Genomic DNA, 22,381 nt, shown 5'->3' with positions numbered 1-22,381 from the left:
CTGAATAAAGAACAACATAACATTTTTTAAGTTAATTATCTTAGGAGTTATACAAAAGGTTTCAATCTAAAGAACATTTTTTTAAGTTAATTATCTTAGGAGTTGTACAAGAGGTTTCAATCTAACATGTCAGTTTGTGAGTACAATGCGTTGTGACTAATGTCGCCCCTTCTGTCTTTCTCCCCCATCTCTTTCAACCCTATGCATCCCCCTCATTATACTGAGTTCCATTTCCACATTTATACACTGAATACAATGTAAGTGTTACAGAGAGTATAATCTGAACAGAATGAACATAGCCTCAACATTTTGTTGTAGACTACAACAAAAGATAACATTCATATTCCATTAGCATCTCAAAGAAGAAAAAGGTGTGACTGAAAAAAAAAGATACTCATAAAGAACTAAGCTGGGCATCCATGGCTCATGCCTGCAAACATAGCTCCTGGAAGCTGAGATCTGAGGATCGAAGTTCAGAGCCAGCCTAGGCAGCAAAGTCAATGAAACTCTTATTTCTAATTATTCACCAAAAAGCCAGGAAGTGGAGCTGTGGCTCAAATGGTAAAGCACAAGCATTGAGCAAAAGCAGCTCAGGGACAATGCCAGGCCCTGAGTTCAAGGCCCAGGACTAGCACAAAAAATAAGCATGAAGAACTGATTGCTGAAAAGACTCGAAATTTGGCTAAATAAGTAAATAAATAAAAATAGATTCAAGAAACTGAATTAGACATTGCTAGAGGTCAGTGTGCTAAATAATGGTTTGGTTCTCCGGGGTGGTAGTATTGAGAGATGCTGTGAATTATCATGAACATGGCCTAGTGGGAGATTCTTAAGTCGTAAAGGGTATGTCATGAAGAGAATTTTGGGGCTCTGGCCTGTGCAGTTGCTCTCTTTTATTTCCTGGCTCATACCAGGATAATATCTTTACCAGAGCCACAAAGTAATATACACTCAATCTTAGGCTAAAACCTCCAAAGTGTGAGCCAAAATAAACCTTTTCTCTTTATAAGTTAACTGACTTGGTTATTTCATTACAGTACTGAAAAATAGATAATAGAGACATCCATAGGCAGAAATAATTTTAATGTAGACATAATTCAGCTTACACTTTTCATGAAACTACTCCCCAGGAAGTAAAACTGCCCCAAGTTAAGTGTCACTACTGTTAATAAATCTCCATTTTCTATGGTAATAGTGATGATATGTTTTCTTGTAAAATATCTAATTTATGGTAATTAAGAGAGAATGAGGGTATCAAATGTCCAGAATCCTAGCTACTCTGGAGGCTTTGAGCTGAGGACTGAAGCCAGCCTGGGCAGAAAAGTCTCTCCAGTTATCTAGCAAAAAGCCAGAGTGACTGTATGGCTCAAGTGATAAAACACCAGCCTTTCGCAAAAAAAACATAGTTAAGGAGAGTGCCCCAGCCCTGAGTTCACGTCCCAGTATCAGCACAGAAAAAAAATTACAGAAGAGATAAAGCAATAGAATTTATAAATTTAAAAACAAGTGAAGCAACAAAAAAGACTCAAAAACTCTTCACAATTATTCAAGAATAAATTAGCTTTTCAGTAGAGTCCAAGATAATGTGAAAAAGCAACAGTAGTAGCTATAAAAGCAACAGTAAAAGCTGAAATGTTCATGTTTCATTAAAAAGAAGATAAAATATCATGTGAAGCATTGAAATAAGTGAAATCTTACTTTTGTCTGTTGCACTTTCTAGCAATCTTTGTTCTCTGTCTCTAGCAAGTGTGCTTGCTTTACTAGCTATGCTCATTGCAGACTTTTTGGCTGATAAAGAAAGTTCCAGAGCATTGTAAGAATCATATAAATCCCAGGTAGTTGCCATTACACCTAAATAAAGACAAAACGTAATTTTAAACAAAATAAAATAAAATCTCAAAATTACATGCCCTTCAAAATGGTCATAAATAATTATTACTTCCCAATTATGTAGTTATGCTATATAATTATATATGTAAGGAAGTTTAACTAGTATTACAAAATAGTATTTCAAATTATTCCCTTCTTTTCCCACATTTCTGAGTCTAAGATAAGTCCAGAAGAAACAGAGGTGGCAATAAAGTGACCAGAAGGCTATTAGCAATTAGGAATGTTCTATTTTCTATCCTGTCTGGTAAGTACATGGAATAAGTTCTTACACTACATATATGCATTATATACTCTTCTGTTAATAGGATATACTTCATGAAGGTTGTTTTGGTTTTGAAAATACTTCAATAAATTTCAATGTATTCTCTGCAATCAGATTGGGGCTAGTATCTGCTCAGATCTTTTTCCTTTGAAGGGCTTTGTCCAACGTATTTCATGTCTGTTTCAACCCTAGATTTTTTAGAATAGGAATAAGCTAACATTTACTGTCTGAATTTTATGTATGTATGTATGTATGTATGTATGTATGTATGTATGTATGTATATATGTGCCAGTCCTGGGCCTGAGCTTCTTTTACTCAAGGATAGTGCTCTATCACTTGAGCAACAGCACTACTTTCAGTTTTTTTTTTTTTTGAGTAGTTCATTGAGTAGTCTCAGGGACTTTCCTGACCATGCTGGCTTTCAACTGCAATCCTTACATCTCAGCATCCTGAATAGCTAGGATTATAGGCATGAGCCATCACGGTCCCCAAACCCTCCTAGTCTGAATTTTTGTAGACATTAGTTATGGGATCATCTTATGGTTACTTGTATATCTCTCTCTACATAGAGCATTAACAGAAACTTTTAGTTATAGATTGTGGACTATTGTAACTGCTAAATTAATATTTCTTTTTGGTAGGGCATCACACATACTAGTACTAGTAGAAACTAGCACAGCTAGGCCAACTGACCTCTTCTAGAAAAGTGAGACTCAGATATGTATCCTTTGTACAGATGAGCAGTCTTAAGAAAACAGTCCAGAAGACACTGAGCTTTCATTAATTTAAAACTCATGTTATTCTCATGTACTGTATCTTTATTACATATTAACTTCTTTGTCACATCCTGCAAACTATACATCACCATTCACAACTAGTATTTCTATTTGACCAAATGATTTCCATTTTTGCTTCATGGACTTCATTCAGTATTTGTTCATGATAGACAGTTTAATGAACACCTATTAAAACATAATAATTTGCCAGATGCTAGTGGCTCATGCCTATAATCCCAGCTACTCAAGAGGAACAGATCTGCAGATCAATTTTGAAGCTATGAGGCTCTTATCTCCAATAAAGTACTCAGAAAAAGCTGTAAGTGTAGAGAGTTAGTCTTGAGAAAAAGGATAGTGCCCAGGCCCTATGTTCAAGCCTCAGGACTGGCAAAACACAAAAACTAAAACAAACCCAGAATAGTTTATCAAGGGAAATAAAATACATCACCCTTCTCATCCAACATGATTTTATCACACTGAACATCTTTATTCTTTGGTGATCCATTAAATGTCTGCATCATCCTTTCAACATATAAGTCATTGCCTACTCTGTTTCTGCAAAGCTCTTCATAATTCTTATTTCTCTTGCTATAAAAGATAAAAGTATAAATGACTCATTAAAAACTAATTATTAACGCACTTGTTTTTAATTCTATTAGGAACTGGAGCCCTACCAGTTGCTAGGCAAGTGCTCTACCATGCAAGCTAACCCATGTGTCCTAACCCATAGTTCATATCTCTTTACTTGAAGTTATTTTCATTAATGTGAATTGCACCAAAAGGTGAAGTTAAGAGGTTTGGGGTTTTTTTTTTGGGGGGTGGGTTGGTTAATCCAGAGTAAAAGCCTCTTGTTATCACCACAGGATGGCTTTCTCTTATGTCTTCCAACATCCCTAACATGTCAGGGTCCACCTATAATATGCTAGCCCCGTGTTTCACACAAGTTTTACAAAGTTTGATAAATTCTTATAGAATGACACAAGAAAGAATTTATCAAACTTTGTAAAACTTGTATTCTTCAAATTTGCATTTTAACTTCTTTTATGTATTTATTTATTGCCAGTCCTGGGCCTTGAACTCAAGGCCTGAGCACTGTCCTGGGGTTTGAAGTTAAGGTCTCTTGCTTGCTAGATAGGCCTCTAATACTGCAGCTGCTCATTTAGTCCTTTTGCATGCTTTTTGTTATTTTTCAAGTAGGGTCTCACATTTGTGCCCTTGCTGCTCTTAGACCACAATCCTCCTACCTATGCTTCCAATGCTGTTGGGGTTACAGGCATATATTAGCATGCCTGGCTGATTGGTTGAAATGGGACCTTGCTAACTTTGACTGGCATCAAACCTTGATCTCCTCAGTCTCTACCTTCTGCACAGCTAGGATTAGAGGCAGGAGCCACTACTCAGCCATTTCTTCATGTTAAGTATGTTTCCATGCTTAAACGTTTCATGTTCTCTATCTGATATCAAAATCCTCTATGGTTTGTTATATCTGTTTATTCTTATTCATAAAGACTTGTTTCTTTACTGATTTGGTATGTTTATTAACTTCAAACAAAGAGAATCTTAAGCATCTAAAAACTGTGTGCTTTCCTTCATTCTTGTCAAGGTAAGTATTTGCTTATGAAAGTATCAAGAAGAGTTTATTAATATAAAACCAAGATGACTGAGTTGTTCTTATTTTTCTTTTGTTGCTGGGGATTGAACACAGGCTCTTGGCATGCTAAGAATACACTCTGTTATTAAGATATTCTCTTGCTCCATGAGCTCCTTTTTTAGGTTTAGTTTAATACAGTAATTCTTCATCTTAAATTACTCCTGGTCTCCAGATCAATACTCTACAGCTAACATTATTCATTATATCTTTTTCTCTTTGACTTCAGCTATCTATTCCTATTTTCTCCCCTTTCTTTCCTTTTTGGTGGTGCGGGGAACCCATACTTCAAGCTTTCACACACACAAGGCAGAAATTCCCCAGTGAGGTTCCATTTCCAGCCATATTCCCTTACTTCTTAAGCTTCATAAGCATATTCCCTTCATGAGTTAACTGTACTACATTTTACAAAATGTTATATTTTTAAGCATGGTGGAATGGCTAAAGTAGTAGAGTCCTGAGTTCAAATCCCAATATTGCCCCCAAAAATAAATGTCAAATCTCCAAACATAACAGAACAATTCTTAATTTTCTACAACAGAGAACTACTAATTTGTTAATATTCACTAACAAAGAGAAACATTTTAAATTCTGCTTTAATAAAGTTCATTTATTTCCTTGTTTTCCTTTTTCAAAATAAATATAAAATGTCAGACTTGTTTTATAACTTAAAAATAGTTTAGATATACATAAAATAATTTAAACCTTTAGTCAGAGTTTTCTTTTTTAGCTTAGAGGTTTATCTCCTAAAGTTTTACTTTTAGTTGACAAATACTATTTGAACATACTTATTTGGTATAATGCAATATTCTGAAACATGTATAAATTTTTATCAAATCACAGTAAGCAGTTTTTCTTTTACCCCAAACATTTATTATTATTTTGTGGTGAAACCATTCAAAAATCTTCTCTGTTTGAGGGACATAATAAACAATTATTAATTATAATCACTCTTTCATGTAATTTTATCCTACTATCCAATATTAACTTTGTATCCATTGTCCACCATCTCCCATTTCCTCTTCAAAACTTATTGTAATTATTAAAAAATGATAAAGCTATGGGCTTTCTCTATTAAAAAAAACCCATATACAATATAAGCACTTTCCCTCTAATTTCACGGGATATTCATATAACTTTATATTTAAATTAACATAGCACATACACCATAGTGCATATACAGAAATCTCCAGAGGCCTTTTAAAAAGACCACTGCTTTAGCATGTGAATTAAAGATGCAAAATAGACAATTGGATTATACATACGTTACTTTCTCAGCTTCTTCTGATTCTACGGAGATCATAACTGTTGGCAGATTAAATAGGCTCAGTGTCTCTGTCTCAGTGAGTATTATCTCTATTGTCTTCTCTAGGTCTTCTTTTGTTACAATAGTTTCATGTACTGCTGCCCTCATAACTCGTAATTCTGAAATATATGATTTCATAAAAGTCATTTACCAATGGTTCATTTTTATTTGTGGTTTTCCTTCCTACTCATTATTAAGCCTATGATACTGTGTGATTGTTGTTCTTAATGTGATAGGTTCTTTCTCTTCTCTTTTGTTGCCCTTTGGTTAATCTCATATTGTTATAGTATCTGACTTTGTTACCTGGCATATTATATATACGTTTATTTGTTTATTTGAAAGGGAAGGAGGAAAACAAGATGATTGGGAGAGGGTAGGGGGAAGGAAATGGAGACAAAAACATGAGAAGGGGTATCAATGTGTGAGAAGTAATGCATCTACTATCTATATCTAGTGAATATAACTGTAACCCCTCCATACATTACAATAAAAAAAGATAGACTTTTAAGGGACAAGTAAGTTTGGGATTCATTATGTAGGTAAGAAAGAACTATGCTGGAGCACAGAGGTCAGGGTTCAGTGTATTTCTGGGGGTTTCACTCTGTTTTGGTAAGATCTTGTGTTTTGTTTTGTGTGTTTGTTGAGATAGAGTCCCACTGTGTACACCAGACTGACTTCAAATTCTTCTTGCCTTGAGTGCTTGCTGTTTTTATTGTTGTGAAGCAGGAATCCATGAGATAAGTAAAGTCTGAGTAGTTTAATAATTTCAAGAAAATAAATCTTAAGAATATGTACTTTGGAGAGACAATCTTAAAAAGATCCATTCACTGAGAAAAATACCTTCTTTGAAACAACCACCAGTATAAGGGCATGTTTCAAGTATGAGGCCCTAAGTTCAAATATCAGCATTGGAAAAAAAAAACAACATACTTGCTTCTGAAACTTTTAATATTACACAAACAAGAAAAATAAATACCAAAAATTAGAGAAAGTGTATTTTTATTACCTGTAAAACTCGCCAATCTTTCTCGTTTATAAGATGGTTCTTCTAGGTCTTCTGTGATTGATTCAGTTGTAGATATACTTGATTTAGAAACGGTACTGCTACCCAAAACTGATCTTTAACAGTGAAAAACATTTTTCATTTATCTAACATCCTCATGGGCATTGCATATAAATCATACGTAAATGAAAACATATAATCATATGGCAAAATCAAATACTCTATAATCGTCCAAACAACATAAGACAAAATAAATTGCTTTTAAAAATACTAAGTTGATTTTTAATGTCTTTTAAATAAATTTTTTAAAAATTAGAATATCATGACAAAATTTATGCCAGAAATCTTCAATATATTTCAAATATATATTTTGGAATAAAATTCAAAATACACCCTACATTCGTTCTCAGCCTCTTTATCTCTATTCAGTAATATATACACACACACATGCACACACATTCACATCTTCATCCTTTCCCTCCTTTTCTTATCTGTTTTTTTCTTCAGTCTTACTAATCTCTATTACTTCCAGGGTATTATTACTTTCATTTTTTAATTTTGTTTCTCCTATTTTCCAAATCTCATCTTAAATACATGATTTGTCCAATTAATAAAGATACTCTTGGGCAGGGAGTTTGGCCTAGTGGTTAAAGTGCTTGCCTAGCATGCATGGAGACCCGGGTTCGATTCCTCGGTACTACATACATAGAAAAAAAGCCGGAAGTGGTGCTGAGGCTCAAGTGGTAGAGCTCTAGCCTTGAGAAAGTCCAAGGACAGTGCTCAGGCCCTGAGCTCAAGCCCAGGACTGGCAAAAAAAAAAAAAAAAAAAAAAAAAAAAAGATACTCTTAAAACTTAATTCAGAACACATCTATGGACAGCATGGCCTAGTGGTAGAGTGCTTACCTAGTATGCATGAAGCCCTGGGTTTGATTCCTTGGTTACCACATACACAGAAAAAACAGAAGTGGTTGGCATTTACCCAACCATCCAGAAACTAGGGCATACTAAATCCACTAGCGCAACAATGTTCATTGCAGCATTATTCACCATAGCAAAAATATGGAACAAACCTAGATGTCCCTCAGTTGAGGAGTGGATCAACAAGTTGTGGTATTTGTACACAATGGAATTCTATGCTGCTGTCAGAAAAAATGACATCGCCCCATTTGTTAGGAAAGTCTTAGAAAAAAATCATACTAAGTGAAGTAAGCCAGACTCAAAGGAACTTAGGCTCAATGGTTTCCCTCATTTGTCATAATCAGCAGAAACCTTGGGCTCTACTAGCAGAGATCTGCAATAGAGCAAAACCTTGATACATAAGGCCATATAGTATGAAGCTAATTGAAAAGACCTCCAGGATACTGAAACAAAAGTCATATAATGAATGATTGTTGTCCTTAATGTACTATGTTATCTCTCATCTCTTTTGCTGTCCCTTGGTTATCTCATATTGTTACAGCATCTCACTTTGTTACCTGATATATCGGATATATTTGTATTTGGTTATTTGAAATTGGATAGGGAAGGGGGAAAACAAGATGAGGGGTGGGGGTGTGGGGGAGGGAAATGGGGACCAAGACATGTGAAAGGGTATCAATGTATGGGAATTAATGCACCATCTATCTGCAAATATCATGTAACCCTTCTATTAATTACAATAAAAATATATGAAAAAAAGAAGGTAAGCAGCAGAAAAAAAACCAACAGAAGTGGTGCTGTGGCTCAAGTGGTAGAGTATTGACCTTGAGAAAGCCCAAGGACAGTGTTCAGGCCCTGAGTTCAAGCCCCAGGACTGGCAATAAACAAATAAATAAATGAACAAATTAATTAATTAATTAAAAAAATCTATATACTCAGAGAGAAAACAATGGAATCCAAAAATAATTTTTTCATGGGAAGTGATGCTGTGGCTCAATGTGGTAGAGTCTGGAAGGGAAGATCTTGGGATAGCACCCAGGCCCCAAGTTCAAGCCCCCCAACAGACTAAATAAATATAAAAATAATTTTTACATATAAATTTACCATGACTCTATGATACTATATAGCTTTTATTTTCTATTTATGGTCTCATCTGTCTGGCAAAGGCATGAATTAAGTTTACTGAAACATCCTTGTTTCACCCAGTATCCCCATGCCTTTTGTATGAAAATTTGGAGGCAGGCTCTGCACAGTATGTAACTACAATGTATTCTAAAATAACAGAATGTAATCCTAGATACTCAGGAGGCTAAGATCTAAGGACTGGGGTCAAAGCTATCCCACGTAGAAAATTGGTGAAATTCTTATCTCTAATTAACCACCAAAACACTGGAAATGGAAGCTTTGGCTCCATTGATAGTGTGCTAGCTTTGAGGGAAATAAAAGTTCTAAGCTCATGGCTCCAAACCCTGAGCTCATGCCTAGGCCCTTAGTTCAAGCCCCAGGATTGGCACACATTCACAAAACACACATACACACATACACACAAACACACAAATGTGTAGATTTCAAAAATGCTTTAGAGCCATTGTTCAAGAACTTGTAAAATGTGCAGAACTCTGCATCTAGTCACACACACACACACACACACACACACACACACAAATATACATGTGCACAGCTTAAATAGAAAGACAATATATATGGCCTAAAAGGAACTACAGAAGAGTACACTTTACCTGGTAAGTTGTCCTAACATACTAGGATTTACTGTGTTCTGATAAAGACTATAGGAACTAATAAATTCAGACCCAAGTGATCCATCTTGTGATCCCAATAGTTTATTTGGCTTTGGTGTGGCACTATGTGGATCTGGATGGTAAAGAGGTCGGGGAGTAACATCAACTCCATTCATATCAAATACCTGCAGAAAGTGATTATATAAAATGAGATAAATTTAAAATATGGGGTTTCTAAATAAGACCCTAAACATAGAAATAAGTATAGTAGAAGAGTTTAGTATAGTGTTCCCAAGTATAAGATAAACATAAAAAATGAAATGATACTAAATTTTGTGCTTAGCAATTTTTTAACTAGAAATATATTTTTAAAGTTCTTACTCATATTTGTCCTATATGTGATACAGTCACACATGCTTAACAATGGGGGCATGTCCTGAGAAACATGAGGTAATTTTGCTATTGTTTGAACATCTTTGGAAAGTAGACATACACAAACCTAGAGAGTATAAGTCAATCATTGGAGATGGCCTTGACACAATCAAGAAAGGAGGGTAACACAAGGTGTGAGCCTGTTGCTGCCATAACATGGGATATTTTTTCCAGCCAACATTAAGAAATAAGTATACTACATATGCAAGCCACTGACAGTAGTTTAGAATCAAGTATCTAAATGTATCTACAATAACATCAGCCTGGTATCCACCATCCTTTACAATGCCTATGAGATTAATGTTTTTTAGATACTACGTGAGTGAGATAATGTGGTACTTGTCATTCTGTGCCTGCTTACATCACTTAACATAGTAATTTTTTAGCTCCGCTTTAAGATGTCTTATTAAAAAAAAAAACCAGAAAGAAAAACATTATTCCAAGACTGGAGACATGATTCATATGACAGCATGTTTACCTACCAAGTGTGAGGCCCTGAGTTCAAACCCTAGTAATATCAACTAAACAAATCAAAGCAATCCCAAACTGGAAGTGGTGGCATATACTTGTAAATCCAGACACTTGGCAGATTGAGACTCAAGGATCATAGTTCAAAATCAACATGACCAACAGTTAAGAGCACACACAAGCAATTTCAATCAGCAATTAAAAAAGCTGAGCTTGCAATGGTTTCCCTCATTCATCATAATCAGTAGAAACCTTGGGCTCTACTAGCAGAGATCTGCAATAGAGCAAAATCTTGATACATAAGGCCATATAGTATGAAGCTAATTGAAAGGACCTCCAGTATATTGAAACAAAAGCCATATAACGAATGATTGTTGTCCTTAATGTACTATGTTATCTCTCATCTCCTTTGCTGTCCCTTGGTTATCTCATATTGTTACAGTATCTCACTTTGTTATCTGATATATTGAATTTATTTGTATTTGGTTATTTGAAATTTGATAGGGAAGGGGGAAAACCAAAATAGGTGGGGGGTGTGGGGGGGAGGGTAATGGGTACCAAGACATGTGAAATGGTATCAATGTATGTGAATTAATGCACCTTCTATCTGGCAAATATCATGTAACCCTTTTACTAATTACAATTAAAAAAAAAAAAGCTGAGCTTGGTGGTATGTGCCTGTGGTTCTAGATATGTGGGAGGTTGTGAAAGGAAGAAATTCTATTAAAAAAAAAAACTAAACTAAAAGTGAAAAAAACTGTGGGTAGAGTTCAAATGGCTGAGCACTTGTTTCACAAGCCTGAAGCCCTGAGCTCAAGTTCCTAGTACTTCAAAAAATTCAGGTCCTGGGCCTGGAGTTTGGCCTAATGGTGAGCGCTTGCCTAGCATGAATGAAGACCCGGGTTCGATTTCTCAATACCACATAGATAGAAAAAAGCCAGAAGTGATGCTGAGGCTCAAGTGGTAGAGTTCTGGCCTTGGGAAAGTCCAAGGACAGTGCTCAGGCCCTGAGCTCAAGCCCAGGACTGGCAAAAAAAAAACCAAAAAACATTCCAGGTCCTATGTGAATTACCATTGTGAAATCTCTTTGTGCAATTAATATATGCTGGAAAAAATGGAATCACAGGACAGTAAAACAGGTTATGTTGGAGGAAGGAAGGTACCAGTGGAGTGGGGATCAACAAAGATAGGGGTAAAAATGGTTGAAATAATTTGTCACGTGGCTTTTGTCTTGAAGCTGTTAATGTGCTAAATTATCACTGATTTTTTAAAATGTTAAACCAATTTTTGTTTCTTGGTATTTTCCCCAACTTCTTCAAGATGCATTATGCATTTTGTTTTTTTTTTTTCTTTTTTTGCCAGTCCTGGGCTTGAGCTCAGGGCCTGAGCACTGTCCTTGGACTTTCTCAAGGCTAGAGCTCTACCACTTGAGCCTCAGCACCACTTCTGGCTTTTTTCTATGTATGTGGTACTGAGGAATCGAACCCGGATCTTCATGCATGCTAGGCAAGCACTTTAACCACTAGGCCAAACTCCCAGCCTCCTCTTTCTTCTTATCTCTTTTTTTTCTCTCTACCCTCTCTTGTTCCTTTTTCTATGGAGGTATTAGAGTTTTAACTTAGGTCTTCCTAATTTCTAAGCAAGTCTGCAGGTAATCTAGAGAGCTAGAGCCTGCCTCCAACCTTTTTGCTCTGTTGTTGTTGTTTTGAGATAAGAGTCTGGATTTGTGCCAGGACCATTGCCCTATTTTAAGCTTTCCATTGGGGCTGAGAGAACAATTACACTACAGCTATTGACTGAGTCTCATGAACTTTTAGTCTAGGCTATCCTGGAACTGTGACCATACTCATCAGTCTGAGGAGCCAGGATTATGCTCATAAACTACATCAGCTTCCTTGCTTTATTTTTTGTTTGTTTTTATTTTTGTTTGCCAGTCCTGGGATTAAGCTCAGGGCCTGAGCACTGTATTTGGACTTTCTCAAGGCTAGAGCTCTACCACTTGGGCTTCAGCACCACTTCTGGCTTTTTTTTTTCTATGTATGTGGTGCCGAGGAATCGAACCCGGGTCTTTGTGCATGCTAGGCAATCACTCTACCACTAGGCCAAACTCCCAGCCTCCTTGCTTTATTTTTAAGCTTCACTTTGTTATTGATATGTAACTTAATTTATTCTAGATATTAATCCCTTATAGATACACTTGCAAATATTCCCTCCCTTGTGATGGCTTCATTTAGCAAGACTATCTCTTCTCCTTTATACATTCTTGAATTCTGTCAAAAATTATTTGACGATATGTAAGCATACATTACTAGGCTCTTCAATTCTATTACATGGGTCTGTCTGCCTGTCTTTATTCTAGTACTATACCTTGTTACTATAGGTTTGTAATTACTTTTTTGTCCTAATTTGAGAATACTTTGGTTATTTGCAATTTTTCTTCATATTCTACATGAGTTTTAGATTTTCTCATTTCTGAAAACAATTTCATTGAAATTTTAATGAGGATATCTTTGAATCTACCTATTTTTAAATGCAGTAAACATAAGATGTTATGGAAATTTTTCAATCCATAAAAATGTCTTTCCGTTTATTGGTGTCTCTTCTCATTTCTTTCATCATAGGACTTCTTCTGGGCTGATTTTCCTGGGTAGTTTTCAGTGGATAAATATTTTACCTTTTTATTTTACTCCTAATTGTTTTATTTTATATGCTATTGTAAGTGTAGTCATTGTGTTGATTTGATTTGAGATAGATTGTCACTATGTGGTCTAGGTTGGTCTTGAATACTGAATCTTCTTGCTTCCACCTCTTATAGACATATGCGATCATATCTGACTCGAATTTTCCATTGTTAGAGATGCAATTGATTTTTTAAAATTTTATTGTCAGGATAATGTATAGAGAGGTTATACAGTTACATTCATCAGGTAGTAGGTGCATTACTTCTCACACATTGATATCCTTCTCTCATGTTGTTGTTCCCATTTCCCTCCCCCCACCTCCTTCCAATTATCTTGTTTTCCCTTCCCTTCCCTATTTCAAATAAAAAAATAAACATATAAACAATATAACAGGTAACAAAATCAGATACAGTAACCACTTGAGATTACCCATAAGGGCAAAAAAAAAGAGAGAAATAACATAGTACATTAAGAACAACAATCACACAAGATAAACCTTGTTTCCATATCCTAGAGTTCATTTCATTTAGTCTCATCCTATATAACCTTATGAACATAGGTTTTGAGCTATTGTGATCCTCTGATAGAAGAGACCTACTAATTATTACAAATGAGGGAAACCATTGAGACTATGCTCCTTTGGGTTTGGCTTATGTCATTTAATATGATTTTTTCAAAGTCTTTCCATTTCCTTATGAATGGGGCAATGTCATGCTTTTTAATTGTAGCATAAAATTCCATTGTATATAAGTACCATATCTTCTTGATCCAATCACCTAGTGAGGGGCATCTGGGTTGACTCCATATCATAGCTATGGTAAATAATGCTGCAATTAACATCGTTGTGCTGGAGGTTAGTATGTTCTTGTTTCTGGACATTTGGGTAAATGCCAAAGAGTAGGATTGCTGGGTCATAGGGGAGCTCTATGTTTAGTCTCTTGAGGAATCACCATACTGCTTTCCATAGTGGTTGAACGAGTTTACACTTCCACCAACAGTATAGTAGCCATCCCTCCTGGCCACATCCCCTCTAGCATCTGTTGTTATTAGATTTCTTGATAATGGCCATTCTAACTGGAATGAGGTGGAATCTCAAAGTTGTTTTGATTCATATTTCTTGTATAACCAGAGATGTCGAGCATTTCTTCATGTCTATAGGCCATTCTTATTTCCTCTTCAGAGAAGACTCTCTAAGTCTTTAGCCCACCTTTTAATGGGATGATTGTTTCTTTGAGGATTTGTTTTGGAGAGATTCAATTTTTTTAGTTGTAGGTATATTTCAGATATGAGGCCCTTGTCTGTTGTATGGCTAGTGAAGATCTTCTCCTACTCTGTGGGCTTTCTATTTAACTTGCTAGTTATGTCCTTTGCCATACACAGAAGCTCTGCAGTTAAATGCAGTCCCAGTTGTCCAAACTTCTTTTGGTTAGTTGTGTTTCTGGGTTTGCCAAGGAAACCTAGTGTATCTCCTATTCCTTCTTGTAAAGTTTTCAGATTATTGCAATTGATTTTTTTGTTGTTGTTTGCCAGTCTTCGGCTTGAGCTCAGGGCCTGAGCACTGTCCTTGGACTTTCTCAAGGCTAGAGCTCTACCTTTTGAGCCTCAGCAACACTCCCAGCTTTTTTTTATGTATGTGGTACCGAGGAATCAAACCTGAATCTTTGTGCATGCTAGCCAAGCACTGTACCACTAGGCTAGCCCCACAATTAATTTTTTATATTAACTTTCTATTTGTGAATTAGTAAATTCATTTATTAGTTCTATTTGTGATCCTTTTTTTCTATTTCTGTCTCTCTCTCAATATGTGATATTTATGATTTTTCATTGGGAAATGAGATCATCCACAAATGTATTTTAATTCATTTTATTTTTTCTAAATTCTTTGTTGTTATTATGGGGTGATGTATAGAGGGTTTACAGTTTTATTTGTCATGTAGTAGGTACATTACCTCTTGAACACTGATACTCACTCCTTCCATGCTTTTTTCTCACTTTCCCTCCCTGACCTGTTCCCAATTATCTTGTTCTTCCCCTTCCCTTTCATATTTCAAATAAACAAATAAATGGATAGTTCTTTCAAACCAGATTTCTTTTCCTTGCCTAATTTATCTGGCTAAGATTCTAACTACTATATTGAAGAGAAGAAACAATCAGTCTTTCAGACACATACACATATTTATGCATACAGACAGGGATATACATTATATACATATGACTATATAGTATTTATTAAATTGTTTCTTGCTTGGAGTTATTACAGATACATTTGTTATGAATGCTTATGTAGGCCTTTGCAAAATGTGTGCTTTCTGTTCTCTTGGGTAAATTTGTAGAAGTGAAAAAGCAGAATGACATAGTACATGAAAATTTAACATACAAAGAATCTGTCAAGTTCTTTTGCATTTCCTAAATCCACTAGTAGCAATAGTGCATGAGTTAATTCTTCCACATAATGCAAACTTTACACCATTTTTTTAAAAAAAATTTAATCATTCTACCAAGTTTGTAGCAGTATTTCTTGTTTTGCCTTTCCCTTATGACTGACCCTGGTCATCTTTTCATGTGCCCATTTGTCCTCTTATATCCATTGGTGCATACTCAAGTATTCTTCTTATTTTAAATATTAAGTTGTCTTAGTACTGTTTTTAGGACTGTAAATATACTTTAAAATTTTATATAATCAAGTCTATATTAGAATACATTTCCTTCTGATAGTGTCTTTTGAGGAGCAGAAGTTGTAATTTTTGTGAAATTTATAAAATTCACCTTTTATTTTTTTTTCAATGTATGTGGTACCAAGGAATCGAACCCGGGTCTTTGTGCATGCTAGGCAAGCACTCTACCACTAGGCCAAACTCCTGGCCCTAAAATTTACCTTTTATAGACCTGGCATTTAATGTCCCATCCAAAAATAATTGTCTACTCAAATTTACATATGAATTTTCCAGTATACATAATTTGTTTAAAAGTTTGAAAAAGTCAATTTTCAAGTTTTCTGGTGAAATAAAACAAGGAACTTTGACCAACTTTATTTCATTTTCTAGTATATTGCTGAAAGTGTAAATGATAATTGAGTATTAGGTATAATTAATACCATAAATACCTGTTCTTAAGGTCATGAATAGAATTCTCCTATCCAACTCCAATGTATTATTCTGGTTTTTTAAGACAATGTATCCCAGGTTGGCCTTGTACTTGTGATCCACTTGCCTTAGCCTCCCAAGTGGTGGAATTACAAGGAATGTGCTGTCATCTCAAGCTCCACTTCACTATACTTATTTTCAGTAATGAGTTACAGGAGACAACTGCCATTATGCAGTAAGGATTGATATGGGGCTGGCAATACTTCAAGCTAGATGTGATGGTTGCATGCCTGTATTATCAGCATCTGGGAGGCTGAGTTAAGAACATAGAAAGTTTGAATCCTGGGTTATATATCAAGATACTATGTCAAAATAACAACTGTTAAAAAATTACTTCAACATTAGATGTGATTTTTGAAAAGTGTTATTTTCTATATAGAACATTTCAATCACATTTTTCATAACATTTTATAATAATTGAACAATTCTAAAGACTATTACCTGTATTGTCTTAGAACTGGAAACAGTCTGTTTTTCCTTGTCTATTCCTTTCATCTCAGGTGCAGGTACCATGGTTTTTGATACACCTATTCTGCTCATGTTTGCACCAGCATATCCTTTGGATGAAACTTTTTTCACCGGGTTAATAAAGCTAATAGACTTCTGTGGAGCATTGCTGCACGAGAAAAACAAAATACAATACAGATGATGGAAGACTGAGAAGAAAATCAATGACTAAAAAATATGTTTACTTAGAAATATGAACAATATAACATGAAATAATAACAGCTACTTGAGAGCTTAATTTGTGTAAGCATAGTTCTAGAGTCTATAAGTATTAAATCTCTATTTTCTTCACAACCCCAAGGGGACTTACTAACATCATTTTATGTAAAACAACAACAACAACAAAAAACACCCCAACAAAACAGAAGCTTAACAATTAGAGTTAAGGTATGAAGCAGCAAGATCCAAAGTATATCCTGTCTCTAGGGCTGTTTTCTTCTTTTTCTTATCCTAATAAACATATTAATTTCTACCTCATAGGTTGTTAGAGGATTAAAGGAATTAGTTTATATTATAATTAGGAAGTACCTGGCCCATATTAAGTACAAATGAGTATACAGTGCAAATAGAGTATAACAATAAAACCTGAGGAAGAATACCATATTACAGTATGAAGAGCACATTTATTTATTTATTTATTTATTTTTGCCAGTCCTGGGCTTTAGGCTCAAGGTCTGAGCACTGTCCTTGGGTTATTTCTCAAGGCTAGAGCTCTACTACTTAAGCCACAGCATCGCTTCTGGCTTTTTTCTATGTATGTAGTACCAAGGAATCGAACCCGGTTCTTTGTGCATGCTAAGCAAGCACTCTATCACTAGGCCAAACTCCCAGCCCAAGAGTACATATTTTTAATAAGAATAGTTAAAATAAAAGTATTTGTCTTTGACAGAAAAGTTGTAATGACTTTGAATTTTTCTTTGTAAACTCTTTAAGACAGCACTAGCCTTTATTTGTCTATTCCTTCTAATACTAAACACTATAGTATAGATTTCTATAAAATGATGATGGTGTTGTGGCTGAAGTGGTAGAGTGCTAGCCTTGAGCTGAAGAGCTCAGGGATAGCACCCAGGCCCAAGGTTCAAGCACCATGACCGACCAAAAAAAAAAAAAAAGCTGATCTTCTCTTATAAAAAGGAACTGTTTCTAAAGAAAATATTTTAACAATATTTTTATTTTCTAAGCTAGACAAGAATATTTTGGCATGACAATAATGAATTCAATTTTTATGTTTCGTTTTTCTTCATAGCACATATCACTACTTGACAGCTACTTTTTTATTACTCAGAGCTTAGCACTTGTTAGATAACTGCTCTTACTACTGAGCCATGCATCCATCTTTACTACTTGACAATTTAACCTGTTTGTCTCATCCATTGCTGTGTTCCTTGCACCCAGAAAAGTGACTAATTTAGCATGGGCACTAAAAAGTATTTTTTTAATAAATGAGCAATTGAACACTGGGTATCCTACTGAGTCCACTCCTCTTTAGTCTCTAAAGGAGTTTTTCCCTACCATCACGAATGAAACTATATCATGTAAAATTTCCTGCACATTTTTTCCACCATCCTTAGATTCTTCTTATGCCTCATATGAAGTCATCTCTTTCTTTTTTCTTCTTTAACAAACAACATTCTTTTTTATTTATTTTTTTGTTTTTTAAATTGTGATTAATAGAAGGGTTATATTATATTCACCAGATAAAAGGTGCATACTTTCACAAACATTGATACTCTTTCTCATGACAAGGTCCCCATTTCTCTCCCACGCTCCCCCCCCTTATCTTGATTTTTCCCCTTCCCTATCCAATTTCAAATAACCAATTAAGCACATATAAAATATATCAGATAACAAGGTGAAATATTGTAACAATATGAGATAACCAAGCAATTAGCATAAGAGATGAGAGGTAACATAGTACATTAAGGACAACAGTCATTCATTATATGGCTTTTGACAAACAACATTCTTAAATGAGATCCGATTTGCTGGCAGATGGTGGGCTTAGGAGGAGATTTAAGGCAAGGTTTTGATACAAATTCCAGGCTGGCCTTATAATAGAAATCCTCCTGCCTTAGACTCTGGAGTACTTGGGATTGCAGGAATTTACCATCATAATTGGCAAGCTTTTTTTAAATTCTATACTCTGATTTTCTGAAACTTTCTCCATCAATAATTCCAGGTCTCCTATATATTATTTCATAAAGACTATAATTATGTTCCAATTATCTTTTCAATTTAAATATCTTCTGTTTATCTATCTTCTGCCTATTACCTGTCTTCTTTTATTTACAGGTAAATTCCCTAAAGTACTCAACAACATTTTTTTGGTGGCACTGGGTATTGACAGGGACTTGAATTTTATCCAAGCACTCCTACCATGGAATTAACTCCATAGCACCATCTCTTTTTTCTTATTTGTTCTAGAATTCATTACAGTTTAGATTGACTTTTCCTACTGCAAACATCTTGCATTAAAATAGTTATTCTAACTGTTGAATCCAAGGAACTTCTTTGTGGCATCTGACAGTCAACCATTTCCTTTTCTTAAAATTGACTTTTTAAATTGCTTTCTATGACATCACAATTTCATATTCTTCAACCTTACTGAGATTTTAACCCAATTCTTCCATATTCTCCTTTTGGATCTCTCTTTTTTGCTAGTTTAAGAATTCACAATTCATCAGTTGAATCACATGTGCTAGTTTTTTTAATTCTCTTGTTTTTCTTGTCTTTTTGCACTATCTTCACAAAATCTAGTCTTCTCTTTCTATATTTCCTATACTAGATTCCTCTTTTTGTAGGTGTACTTAGGTTCGCATCTATTATCAGTTCTTTCATTACAGACACTATTTCTGAGCAAATTTAGTAAATTCTATTGTTTCAATGATCACATACATTCCACTTCCTAAGTTTATCCTTGTTATAACCTCCCTTTTCACATCTTTTGAAGACTTTGCATCTCAAATCTCTATATCTAGAACTACTTAAATATACATGAAAGCAATCCTAGCCTTTAAGCTCTTTAAAATCTTTCTATCAATGATCTTACCTGATTTGTTTTTTTAGCATTTACATCAAGGCATGCAACTGACCTTGTTAGACCTTTGGAAAGGTCAAGGATCACTTGCTATCTTTTAAGATTATACACTGTGTTAAACCCCAACATGAATTCAACTCCATTATGACCTTTCAGTCCTGATTCTAGAACATTTTACTCCTACGGATTTCTTTTATGCCATTTCTTTTGATTTGATCTGAATACTTGAGTTTATAGTTGATGATTATAGTTATTCTGTTTTTCCAATTTCCCCACCCCTTTGTATCTTTTGTTTCATTATACTTATTGATGAAAATCAATCATAATTAATTTCAATTAACTGATTTTGAGCCTACACCAATGTATTAAATGCTTTTAGACTCTATATTCTTGATCCTTTAACATCTGTCCTATATGCATAGGCCAGACATACTTTGTTCTGGACCACAAATAACATGTATGTTACCTTGCCTTGACTTTCTGCCTCCTTCTTTACTTTTCGAATACAAACAAGAGTTCCCAAGCTCAACTGCCTCATTTATGTAGCTTTCATATTCCGGACACCATACATGGCTTAATTATTCCATGGCCAACTGCCAGACACATAAAGATAACCTCTAAGACCAAGAACCCTTTGAAATTATTCAAAGTAAGTTCTCAGCTTGTTGTATCCTGCCTTACCCATTATAGGAATCATAATAAAAGCTCTCTCTCATAGAGCATTTCCCCAATTCCTTCAACTTCTTGGGTTTTCACTGCTACTTCCCGCGTACTATCACAAATTCCTTTTTTCTGTCAACTAAAATAAACTTTTTCTTTTTTTTTTGCCAGTCCTGGGGCTTGAACTCAGCCTGGGCACTGTCCTTGAGCTTTCTCAAGGCTAGCCACAGCACCACTTCTGGCTTTTTCTTTGTATGTGGCACCAAGGAATTGAACCCAGAGCTTCCCATGCTAGGCAAGCACTCTACCACTAGGCCATACTCCCAGCACAAACCCTTCTTTTTAAATGGCAAACATCTAAAGTTTTGGCTAGATTATACCTCTAATTTCCCATTAATTCTATCTATATATCCATCCATCTGGTTTTTCAGCAAGGATCTTGCTATGTAGCTGGCCTTGAACTTTAATCATTTTGCTTCCATTTCCTGAGTTCTGGGGATATAGGCATGTGTCACACCATGCCTGCCCTAACACACTGTATTTTAACTCAGGGTCCCATTTCTGTCCCCCAGACGTAAAACCTGGACATCTAAAACTTAATCATGATGAGAAGTCTTAAACTACAGTTTATTCACTTAATCTGAGTCCTTAACATTTCATCAATCCATTAGGGTTTTTTTAAACTATATGCTCCAAAGTTACTATTTTTACATTTTTCTCAAATTAGAACCCTTCACTGTGAAAGTAATTTTTATTTTCATCTAATTAAAGGAGAAGAGTCAATGAATTAACTTCCATATACTACTATTGTCAAATCTATGAATCTGCATGCTACTACTTATATTCTCTATTTCTTCCCTCTTACTCTATATGAATTATTACTATAGTTATGGTCTTTCTACATGTGTAATATATTCCATTCCTCCTTTGCTTATTCAGGGATATTGCTCTATCAATTATCTGTCTTTTTTTTCTTTTTTTTTTCTTTTTTCTTTTTTTGCCAGTCCTGGGCTTGAGCTCAGGGCCTCAGCATTGTCCTTGGACTTTCTCAAGACTAGAGCTCTACCACTTGAGCCTCAACACCACTTCCGGCTTTTTTCTATGTATGTGGTACCAAGGAATTGAACCCGGGTCTTCATGCATGCTAGGCAAGCACTTTAACCACTAGGCCAAACCTCCGGCCTTCAATTATCTTTCTTTTGCATAAAAATTTATTAATTATTCCCAGCAGTTTATAAATAAATGTGCTGTCATTTCTCGCCTTAAAAGAAATTCTTATTGTTTAAATCAGTTCCTCCAACTACCAGTCATTCATGTTTAATTATAGCAATTCTTAAGAAAATTATTACAATATTTTTATACATTCTCTTGAATCTACTTTGATAAGGTTTTGCACTTGAATTCCATTAAAAGGATTATTATCAAGGTCTTCAGGTGTTCACATAAGTACCTGAAGAATAGTTTCCTTTAGCAAAACTGGAAGAACTACAGGAGAAGTAGATTTGTTGCACAGGCTTAGATGGTGGTGAAAATTAATAGCAGCAGTGTAGTCTTGGTCATGCAAGTTTCAAACATGTCCAGTAAGCAGGTGTATATGAGTCTTGGATTCAAATGAAAGATTCAGGTAAATATACACGGTAATAATTTTTATATCAATATAGATAAAAGGAGAAGGTCACGAATGAATGCTACAGAATAAGAGTAAAGCCACATAAAGAATGTTCGCAAATCCAAGTTCATCAGCGTTGTTAAGAATGAGTAGCTGGTTCAAAATGCTACTTAGTGTGATGAAAACATAGATGTGACCATTAGGTTTAGTATTCAGTGACCAGACCTTGATAATACTGGTTGAGCTACCTGGTTGGGAGCTGAAAAAAAGCAAGAATAAATTTCTACTTTTGAAATTTAA

The 22,381-nt window shown here is 35.0% G+C and overlaps 1 protein-coding gene across 8 annotated transcripts in view; it reads right to left on the bottom strand.

The window, feature by feature from the left end:
* The window catches only part of Dnai4 (dynein axonemal intermediate chain 4), a 57,756-nt gene that overhangs the window by 29,569 nt on the left and 5,806 nt on the right, over window positions 1–22,381 (bottom strand). For 3 of the 8 annotated variants that reach the window (XM_090334644.1, XM_090334650.1, XM_090334651.1), the window contains exons 2-7: window positions 16,710–16,884; window positions 9,545–9,729; window positions 6,890–7,002; window positions 5,843–6,002; window positions 3,378–3,517; window positions 1,699–1,851 (exon numbers count right to left, since the gene is read on the bottom strand). In XM_090334644.1, the coding sequence (XP_090190770.1) occupies window positions 1,699–1,851; window positions 3,378–3,517; window positions 5,843–6,002; window positions 6,890–7,002; window positions 9,545–9,729; window positions 16,710–16,884 (926 nt within the window). The other 5 variants (XM_090334647.1, XM_090334645.1, XM_090334652.1 and 2 more) reach the window with 5 other exon arrangements.

This window comes from Megascapheus bottae, chromosome 6 (assembly GCF_031878675.1).
Source record: "Megascapheus bottae isolate mThoBot1 chromosome 6, mThoBot2.hap1, whole genome shotgun sequence".
Taxonomy (NCBI): domain Eukaryota; kingdom Metazoa; phylum Chordata; class Mammalia; order Rodentia; family Geomyidae; genus Megascapheus; species Megascapheus bottae.
This window is presented reverse-complemented; position numbering and strand designations above follow the sequence as displayed.